Source organism: Tursiops truncatus, chromosome 1 (assembly GCF_011762595.2).
Source record: "Tursiops truncatus isolate mTurTru1 chromosome 1, mTurTru1.mat.Y, whole genome shotgun sequence".
Lineage (NCBI taxonomy): Eukaryota > Metazoa > Chordata > Mammalia > Artiodactyla > Delphinidae > Tursiops > Tursiops truncatus.
In genome coordinates, this window is record NC_047034.1 from 165,183,161 (window position 1) to 165,193,630 (window position 10,470).

Here is a 10,470-nt window from a genome sequence, read left to right on the forward strand (position 1 = left end):
ATTCACACCGCCACCACCCCTCCATGCCTCACCCGATGGTGCTCTGAGGCCTGTGTCCCCGGCAGGGCTAAGTTCCAGCTGCCCTCGGGGTAACTTGCCTGATAACACCCCGCTATCGGCTGCTAGGCCTTGCTGACACTTCCTGGGATCACTTCCCAAAGAAACTACTTACATTTGAATCCTTGTCTCAGAGTCTATTTCCAGGGGAACCCAAATTAGAACGGTCACTCTTCCAGAAAGGCTGAATCTTCTGTTCTTCTCCCCCTTCCCCCGATCAGGACCTCTCTGGACACAGACACCCCGGGGCAACCTTTCAACCCAGTGGCCCAGAGTGCCTGCATGTCTTGATCCTCTGTCCCCAAAAGGAACAGACCAGAAGGGTCAGGCTGACCCCTAGAGTCAGGGCCCCAGCCACCGTCCAGGCAGGATCAGAGGACAGTGCTGAGGAGGAGGAGGCCGACGAGGAGAGCTCGGACGATGGTGTCAGCTTCCAGCCCTACACTGAACCACCCCCCTTCCTGGGGCAGGAACACCAGAACCCGGGGCAGGCGGAGGCAGGAGGGCCTTGGACTCCTCTGGTCCAGGTCGAAGGCTCCTCTGCTTGCGATTCTTCAGACAGAAGCTGGGCCAGCACTGTGGGCTCCTCCACCTGGGACGAGGCTGGATCATCTGGTTACTTGGCCAAGAAGAGGCCAGGCCGAGGACCGGGTGGGAAGGAGTTCCAGAAGCCTCTCCCACCACCCGAATTCTCCGAGGACTCGAGTTCCCTGGAAGAGCCCCCAGAAGACAACCCGTCCTCCTGGGTCAGCTGGGGCTTACCGTCCCCAGGGCTGATTCTGGTTCCCAGGGAGCCCCCAGTTTCTCTTCAGACACTGACCTTCTGCTGGGACAGCAGCCCCGAGGAAGAAGAAGAGGGTGGGGGGGAATCAGAAAGTGAGGACAGCAGTGACGGCAGCTGCGGGGCTAAGAGCCTCCAGAGGATCGAGGTCAGAGGTAGGACACTGGGGCACTACTTGGCCAGGTGAGCCGTCCCTCCCAGTCTGGTGCTCCTGAGCTTTCTGGGGACCCAGCGTGCCACCAAGACTTGAAATCCTGAGAGCATCATCGCCGGGGCAGCAGCGGGTTCTTACGGCACCTCGGGGAACCCGGCTAGAGGTGTCCGCCAGGTTGAGCAGTCAGAAGCCACCCCGTCCTATGACCTGCGAGCTTTGGGCCGAGAGCCAAGAGGGGTGGAGACAGGGATGGGCGGAGGTCAGAGGTTGGTTGGGTGTCAGACCACACCACTGTCCCTGGGGTGACAGGCCAGTTGGAAAAGTCATCCCTGCACAACATGAAACAGGCGAGGTCAGGTCACAGGGGATATTGAAGGCTGACAGCACAAGGGCCCATCTGGATTTGGGGAGCGAAGAAATCTGGAGGCACACCAAGTGTAGCAGGACTCAACGCCTCTCTCCAGCACCCGCTGGGCTCCCTCCTCCCCGAGGCTCGGCCTCCTGATTTATGAGTCCCCTAGGGTGGGCCCCAGTGAAGAAAAATCCAGTTGGCTGAGGGTGTTGGAGAGGAAGAGGAAAGGCATGTCCTTCAAATCCCAGTCTCTGGGTCAGGCATTGCACTGTTTCCATTATCAAAGAGGCCTGGGTCCAAATCCCAGCTCTGCCATTTCCCAGTTGTGTGGCCTTAGGGGAGATACCTTCCTTCTCTGTACCCGAGTCTCCTTTCTACAGCTACCACCTGGGGCACGGTGAGGGTTCCGGCAGAGACGTGTGATGCCTTCCACACCATTGGCACTCACCACGTGGTGGCTGGTAGGATTCTCCATCCACCCAGGCTCTGAGGGGACCGCTGGGCATCTCCCACCTGTGACCCTAAACTCAGAGTGACTGGAGTTCCCACCTTTAGTCTTTCTCCTGCCTCCTGCCCTCACTGACCCCTGCCTCCTGGTCAGGAAACAGTTCTCAGAAGCTGGAGCCCAGCCAAGGGTCCCTCTCCCTTTTCCCAGCAAAGAAAATACCAAATGGCCCACCTTCTAGGGGGTCTGATTAATTGGTGGTGGGGTAGCAACCCAGCAGGGAGTTGGACCCCTGGGCCCGTGATCCCAACTTAGCACTTCAGACCCTTTAGGTGACCATTGTGGTTGTAAAGACATCCCATTTCCTCTTCCAGTTTTGAGAAACCACTGTCTTCTGGAAACAGGTGACTGTCCTTACCTGAGGGTAGTGATGGATGTTCTCAAACGACCGCTTTATTAACCTACACCCACCAGAATATGGACGAGCAGAGCTGAGTCTTCACCCGTTAGACCAAGGTTTTGTCAGTTTTGTGGCCCTGCAGGGACCACAGGAATCCGAACATCTTTGGCTCTGCCATTTCACCTGCCAGGACTTAAGTTCCTCCATTTGTGTAAAAAGCATCTTCATAAGCGTTTTATCCACGGGGCTGTGTTTTGAAGGCAACGCAAGGGTGGAACATTAATGGAAGATCTGGAAAAGCTTCTCGAAGGCATCTGGTCCAGGGGTTCTCAAACTGTGTTCCCAAAAGGCCTTGGGCTTCACAGGAGGCGTCTCAATCTCGGGGGGAGCCGTGGGCTGTAGGATCCCCGCAGCGCAACCAGAGCAGCCTCCCTGGGCCCTGATTTTCTCTGGTGGCCCTCTACGTAAGATTGTGCTTAGGAGTTTCAACTGCTAAAGAAAACGTCAGCAAACCCCTTTTTAAATTGAACACCTGTCTTTTGTTTCAAACGAGGAAGCTAAAATGTTGACTTACTGTGTACGTCTCTGAGGGTGAGACTGTCGGTCTCTGGCCAGCTGGGCCAACCCCCGTCCCCTTGGCCATGTAAACAGTACTGAGGTCTCGGCAAGGGTTTCCAAGGGGCACGAGGCTGGCAGGAGGCCTTCACCACTGCTGGGACTCACACACGTACATGCATTTCTGCAGGGGTTTCCCTGCAATGAGGCTTGTCTACATCCATGATTGAGCACAGAAGAGGAAGAACAAACTGGAACCATGGAGCTGGGGAGGGCTGTGGCTCACGGCCAGTTCCTAGGAGAATACCCAGACCAAGCCCAGTGTCCTTTCTGGAACCAGCCGAGCTGCTTCGTGGAAGTAAATTCCAAATAACTAAAAGCTATCCTCACTATTGTCTTAGGCTTGTGTGAAGGAACCACTTTCTCTCTGTTCTGAAACCTTGTGTGTTTTTTAAGCATTTTTTTAAAGTTTAATTTCTGACAGACGCTGAGCTTTCTATTAATTCTAAACTCCAGCTCCTTTATGGTCATTAAGTCATAAACAAAAAACTGGGCAGCTTTAGGAAAGAGCATGCTATTCAATATTATCATTTGTCAGGTGTGCTCAGCACTGAACTGTTTACAAAGCCCTTTCATGTCCCCAGCAGGCAGGAACTGCATAGTGGAAACTCCAGGGCCACGCGTGAAAGATGTCAGGGGCAGAGTGGGTGATGCCCGGGTGAAAGCAACATTCCCGTTCTTTAGGGTAGTGAGGAGATTATATATTGTTCTAAGATATTTGTAGTTATTTCTAATTTTATTTTATGTTTATGTCATATTTAGATAATTTCCTAATGTTTGTTGGGGCCTACCCTAAACTGTTTTAAATAAAGAGCTCTATTTTTAGAGAAAAGGGCAAAATTGAATGGAAAAGCGTGTGCTCTCATTTCTCAAAGTTTCCTCACCACTCTTCTCGCCGTTAAGACTACAGGGTCTTGGGTTGGGTGCCCAGCAGCAGACCCAGAGGCGAGGACTGGGGGGTATAAAGCAGTGCGGCGATTCCAGAAAGCATCAATAGGGGAGTGGGAAGAGAGGGAGGGGAGGCAGCCAGTCCAGATGCATAATCAAACAGGTCATGGCTCTGGGCAACTAGGGTTCAGTCTTCCTAGGGAGCTTTGGGAGTTCAGTGTTGGACCCTCCAGATTTGTTCCCCTGCCAGGGACAGGAGCTGGGAGGCTTATCCAACTCCCATCAGTCCTGTGTAGAGAGCCACTCCCTCCCAGGGAGCTGCAGGTACTTGCAGTTGGAATCCATCAAGCTGAGGACATGAGAAGGGTGCTACAACGAAGCCAGAGGTGTACCTACCACCTGGCAGCTCACCCTATTGCAACAATGGTCCATGGAAGGATACAGAAAATCCTATGTGGCAGCCTTGCAACCCAAACTCATTCCAGTAGATCTCTACTGGGGAGGGTCTCCCAGGTCCCACCAATTCTCCCACAAGGTAACAGCTGAAGACCTAAAAATAATAAAACAGCCTGTTATTTTACCAGCAAAACGGGTTTATTCAGGAACAGCAAAGAATTGCAATTTGGGACACGCAATCTATGGTGAACCACAGGCAAGTCCAGAGAACACGGAGAGGAATGTTCCTTTATAGGGGAAAAGAGGTTAGTTGGGAGGGGCCGTTATAAACACAGAGTCTATTGGAGCAAACTGAGAGTTTGAAGTGTACTGCTTTTCATTGGCTGAGTTACTACAGTCTCTTATTGGCTAGGCTGTTGCCAGGCAAAGAGAAATTCCTCCTCCTGCTGGGTAGTAAAATAGTAACCCTCCTCCTGTTGGAGATGCAAAGGTATGTCTCTTTCTGTTGAGTCTGCAATTGACAGCGAGAGCTTGAGAGTTCTCCCTTCAGTCCTCCCAACTCCATCTGAAATGAGGTTTCCGTTCATTTTCACACTGCCCAGAACTGTGCTTGCGGACTGTCATCATTTACTAATGCCAGGGCAGGCTCTAGACCCAAGATGAGCTAATCCAACAAGTCCCTTTCCCTGGCATTCAGATGTCTTCTTGGCTGGCTTGGCCTGGAACAATTAAGTTCCAACCGGCTCTGACACTATTTCCCACTCCAAAGAACAGGAAAGCTCAGGGTACAAAGACGACAATGGGATCTCCACATGAGCCTCCAGGATGAGAAATGGACTGGATCCAGTCCATTCCTGAGGCCCAGCTGCAGCCCTGTCCTCGGCTTCCCTGCATCCTAGTTTTTTGTATTTTGGTTTTTTTGTTTGTTTGTTTGTTTTGGCGGTACGCGGGCCTCTCACTGTTGTGGCCTCTCCCGTTGCGGACCACAGGCTCCGGACGCGCAGGCTCAGTGGCCATGGCTCACGGGCCCAGCCGCTCCGCGGCATGTGGGATCTTCCCAGACCGGGACACTAACCCCTGTCCCCTGCATCGGTAGGCGGACTCTCAACCACTGCGCCAGCAGGGAAGCCCCCTGCATCCTAGCTTTAAGCCAACTTTCAGAGCCTTCTATTACTCATAACCAAATATCCTTGCCAATTCACATTTCATGCATATTGCGGCTTGTAGTCAGGTTGGGGCATCTGCCCCCTTGAATGGGTGTGCAGTAGGTCCTTTCCAGAAACCAGGGCAGAACTTCCTCTCCAGGTGATCCCCAAGGGCCTCCACCCTGCCCGCCTCACCTTTTGAGCTCCTCTTTGCCTGTTTGCTGCCACCTTCTGGACAGTGGTGGGATGGCAGGGCTGCCAATTGCACAGGTTCTTAAAAGCACGGTGCTCGGAGCCGCTGAGAATGGGCAGCGTTGGGGTAATGGATGCTACATCCTGAGAATTCCTTTAGGGAAGGGACTGTTTTCTTCCCGGTGCCAGCATCTGGCACAGGGTGGAAACTTGATATTAAATAAGTGAACGAAGGAATGAATGAGTGAACTGGTATATGAATTGGAGTCAGTAAGGGGCTGGCTGTGGCTGACTTACATATAAAGCAGCCAGAGAGCTTGCACTAGATTCTGTCCCAGATCCCAGATCCTGTCACATGTGGATGACTGTCCTCCCTCAACCCAGCGTCTGCTCCAAGCGGGTATCAGTGCTGTTCAGTGAGTGAAATGGTGAGGGAGGGGGCAGAAGTGGGAGACTCATTCCTGTGTGCACAAAATTAGGCTAAAGCGATGGGAGTTTGAGGGGGTTAAAAAAAACACTAGAAGTTATACTTTATCTAAATGAGTGAGTCAGTTCCATGAATCAATTACTCAAGAGATACTGGTTGGCGCCAGGACCCATTCCAGCCCAGGGTACCCCACCCCTTGGCTTATGGTGATATAGGATGCAGGCGTGTGACTGCAATTTATAAATTATCAATAGTCTGTTTTTCCCCTTACCGCCTCTTTAAGTGGGTTAGGAGAAGAAGGTGGGGATCCCAAGGCAAGAATGCCTCAGAGTACACTCTCCTGGTGGGAAAAACCATCAGCAAGGGGTGGGAGGCCCCTCTCCAGGAGCCGATCCCTCCAGGGTGAGTCCCATCCATTCCTGGGTGCTGCTAGACACATCCCACCCCACTCCAAGCCTTGGCTTCTCTGGACACTAAATGGATGTCGTGGAAGCCAGATTCCAACAGGGGCTCAGAATCCCCCACTCCAAATCCCATCTTTGAGTTCCAGGCCCTTTCATGGGATATGCCTCCTCTCAATAGCTCTAATCCAGCCTCAAAGCCTAAACTGCAGGATGCAATGCCCTTACTTCCCCCATCCTTGGAATTTGGCCTCAGAAACTACCACCAACTCAAACTTCTAAGGAGACATTTATGACCATAAATGAGGTTATCTAGGGAACATCTACCACTGGTCACAGTTTCTCACTGAATACCCCCCACAACCAAGAGCAGCCCATCCTAAAGGCAGCCACACCTTCGTAGGGAGAGCTATTTCCTTAAATCAAAAGAAATTTGCGGGACTTCCCTGGCGGTCAAGTGGTTAAGACTTCACCTTCCAATGCAGGAGGTGCAGGTCTGATCCTTGGTCGGGGAGTTAGGTTCCCACATGCCTTGCAGCCAAAAAGCCAAATCATAAAACAGAACCAGTATGGTAACAAATTCAATAAAGACTTTAAAAATGGTCCACGTCAAAAAATCTTTGAAAAAAAGAAAAGAAATTTGCCTCCTTAATATGTCCTCTTACTACCCACCCTGGTTTTCCTGTTTAGGGGTAGCTACACAAAAATGGGCTCGACCCTTCTCCACGCAGCAGCCCCTCCGATACTTGCAGATGGTGCTGGCGCCTCACATCGCCCCCACCCGAGTCTCTTCTTTCCAGTCATAAATGTGAGCATAACTGAAGAAAAATATTGGACGATGCCAAGTGCACAGCAGACCAGAGCTCTAGAAGGAGTTTTTAAATATTTCTTTTATATCGGGATATAGTTAATTTACAATGCTGTGTTATTTTCAGGTGTACAGCAAAGTGATTTAGCTATACACATACATATATCTATTCTTTTTCAGATTCCCATACAGGTCACTACGGAGTATTGAATAGCATTCCCTGTGCTATGCAGTAGGTCCCTGTTGATCATGTATTTTATATATAGTAGGGTGTATATGCCAGTCCCAACCTCCTAATTTATCCCTACCCCAACCTTTCCCCTTTTGTAACCATAAGTTTGTTTTCTAAGTCTGTGAGTCTGTTTTGTAAATAACATTATTTTTTTAGATTCCACATATAAGTGATATCATATATTTGTCTTTGTCTGTCTGACTTACTTCACTTAGTATGATGATGTCTAGATCCATCCATGTTGCTGCAAATGGCATTATTTCATTCATTTTTATAGCTGAGTAATATTCCATTGTATATATATACCACATCTTCTAGAAGGATTTTTTTGAGTGAATCTGTGGTGGGCTGCAGTTGTCACGAGCATCTTGCAGGAGGAGAAATCATCCCAGCTGGCTTTGAAGAAGAGGGACTCTGGCTGAGGGAGAAGAAATGGCGTCCCCAGAGACGGGTCCAGCCCAGATAAAGGCACTCCTTCAGTCTACTTGTCTTGTGTAGTCACCTTACTATTCCTTAGTATAAAATAATACATTTCCTGTGAGAACTTTAGAAAATGCAGATGAGCAAAGGAAGGAAAATAAAAATACCTTTAATTCTACTACCACCCAGAGATAATTCCATGAATATTTTCACATATATCCTTCAGACTTGTTTCTCTACGTGTGTATGTGTTTTAACGAGCCTGTACTGTACATAGTTTGTTGCATGCTTCTTAGTTCCCCGACCAGTTCCCTTAGCGGTGAAAGCGCGGGGTCCTAACCACTGCTGGACCGCCAGGGAATTCCCCATGCTTCTTTTCATTTAACAAACTATGGTGACTCTTTACCAGGCCACGAAACAGTCTTCTCCAGGGTTATTTTGAAGGCTGCATTCGCCTTGCATTGGATGGACTCACCATTATGCATTTAGCCAAACCCCTACTGTCAGACATGGCTGCTGTTCTCTTCTACTTTTATTCTTTTTACTATTAGAAATGATGTCTGGATGTTCCCAAGTTCTTTAATAATCCAGGTGTCAGGGGTTTCCCTGGTGGCGCAGTGGTTAAGAATCCGTCTGCCGATGCAGGGGACACAGGTTCAAGCCCTGGTCCAGGAAGATCCCACGTGCTGCGGAGCAGCTAAGCCCGTGTGCCACAACTACCGAGCCTGCGTGCCACAACTACTGAAGCCCGCGCGCCTAGAGCCCGTGCTCCAAAACAAGAGAAGCCACCGCAATGAGAAGCCCGCTCACTGCAACAAAGAGTAGCCCCCACTCGCCACAACTAGAGAAACCCCGCGCGCAGCAACGAAGACCCAATGCAGCCTAAATAAATAAATAAATAAAAATAATCCAGGTGTCTTCCTTGTCATTAATAGTCCCACAATCATTGTTCCTCATGACTATGGGGGGCCTAATTCTTTCATAGGTTCCTTCCTCCAGGTGCTTCTGAGAGTCCCCAAGGAAGACCTCGTGTTCCACAGACCCAGACAAGCTGGCTTGCAGCTTGTCCTCTCGGCCAGCCAGCCCAGCTTGCTCCAGCAACTGCACCTCTCCCGACGGGCCCTTCTTGGCATTTTGTAACCTCTTTCTCTGGCCATGATCTCCCCACACCCCTTTGTCCCAAAAGTCATCAAAGGCCCCCCATCCATCATAGTCCATTCAGGAACACAGAAACCCACTGAGTCTTTCACACCAAGAGACTTTCACAAAGGGGAACTGGTTACCCAGGTGATGGAAGAGCTGAGAATCCAATCCTGGATGGGAAGCAGCCCAGAAAGTCACCACAGCAGGAAGCTGCTCTGTCCTTTGAGCTAAAGGGGAGAATAGGAGGAGATGTTGTTATCAGAGCCCAGGCCACCTGACAGAGAAATGGTGGCAGCTGCAGCTCCCGAAGAGACACAGCCATTGTAGGGGATGCCACTCAGAGCTGAGGAAGAAGGGGAGAAATACCCTGACTTCCCTCCTCCAGCTCCCTGGCTGTCCTCCAGTGCCTCCCATTGGCTGGACCTAACAGGAAACCATTGACAAAGGAGCCTGGGAAATGTAGTTTCCTGCAATTAATAGGAAAGGACTGGCACAATATCGTACCTTAATCCCCCCAAAGCACAGCTCAAATGTGGCCGTGCTGTCTAACTTTGCCAAAGACTCAGAGATGACAGAAAACAATTACAACACGGAAAAGAAAAACTTAAATACAGATCCCTGGATATCACGGCCTACTACATCCTAAAGCCAAGTCCTCTAGAGCCTCCCTGAGGGTCTGGCTGTCCTGCTATAGGACTCAGCCTGCTGTTGTGTGGCTGGGGCCGGCCAGACTCTCCCCAGAGGCCGAGATCTCTGATCATGTCGACCCTAACCAGAGTCCAGGCCCCTTCAGTCTTCTCTTGAGGCCCAGCAAGAAGAGGAAAATCATTTCCTAAACACCCATCCCAGTGGATTTCATGTTATCCCTGTAGATGCACCTCCACATGGTGGAAAAGCTTGGGCGAGCAGTTTGAGCCTTCATCGTCACAAACCGAAGGCCCATTCCTGAATGTTGCCCCCATCTCTAGCACAGCAGTAAGAGTCACTGAAATCTCTGTTCCATTTTTTCCTAACGTTTTGCAGTTCCCAGACCCCAAAGGTTCAGTGTAGGAGTGCCTGGACTTCTCACCCCCAGCAGCCTCTCTAGGAGGAGTGCCATCCCCCTTGACCCTCAAGCATCCAGCATGGCGGACCTGCTTTAATACGCGGCATAAGCAGGGGCAGCAGACACCCTATATCTCCTCCTACCAGAATGAAGCCGAGGAGTCTAGCTCTTCCTCTGCCACCAGGAACATTCCGGAACATATTTTCTGCTCCTTCATCTGCTCCAGTTGTTTTCCTCAGGGTGAATTCCTGAGGATGGAATCAGTGAGGCAAAAGGTATTTGTAAGTTGCAGGCTTCTGATACCCAGTGCCAAGCTGCTCTCTGATAAGGCTGTATGTCGTGGATTATTTTTACATTTTCTGCCTCTCAGTTCTCTAATAAGGACTGAAGAATCTTGGGATGAATCAGCCACCAGACCAGATAAACAAGCCAGTCTGTCACTGTTGCTGTTTTCTGCAACTAAGAAGGCAACTCCCTTGGATCCCGCCCAGAACCTGGAATTCCGAAGCAATGGGCCAGGTACCTTTGTACCCAGCTCTGCGTGGCTCAGGTCCCACCTCCCCCTCCTT

At 50.5% G+C, this 10,470-nt stretch overlaps 1 protein-coding gene and 1 long non-coding RNA gene across 11 annotated transcripts in view; one reads left to right on the forward strand and one right to left on the reverse strand.

Moving 5' to 3' along the window:
* IFNLR1 (interferon lambda receptor 1) overlaps window positions 1–3,656 on the forward strand; it is a 22,262-nt gene extending 18,606 nt beyond the window's left edge. For all 9 annotated transcript variants that reach the window (XM_019938509.3, XM_004312414.4, XM_019938504.3 and 6 more), the window contains one exon: window positions 279–3,656. In XM_019938509.3, the coding sequence (XP_019794068.2) occupies window positions 279–1,025 (747 nt within the window). In that variant the 3' untranslated portion in view covers window positions 1,026–3,656. The remainder of the gene's footprint in view (window positions 1–278) is intronic.
* On the reverse strand, window positions 3,185–10,429 carry LOC117308327 (uncharacterized). Of its 2 annotated transcripts, XR_012327015.1 has the most exons (3): window positions 10,045–10,356; window positions 7,500–9,083; window positions 3,185–4,242 (listed from the first exon to the last, which is right to left on the reverse strand). It is a non-coding gene; the product is annotated as an uncharacterized lncRNA (long non-coding RNA). The 2 variants fall into 2 exon arrangements; XR_012327014.1 differs by lacking the exon at window positions 3,185–4,242 and having other exon boundaries at window positions 7,126–9,083; window positions 10,045–10,429.
* Between the last annotated feature and the right edge of the window lie 41 nt (window positions 10,430–10,470).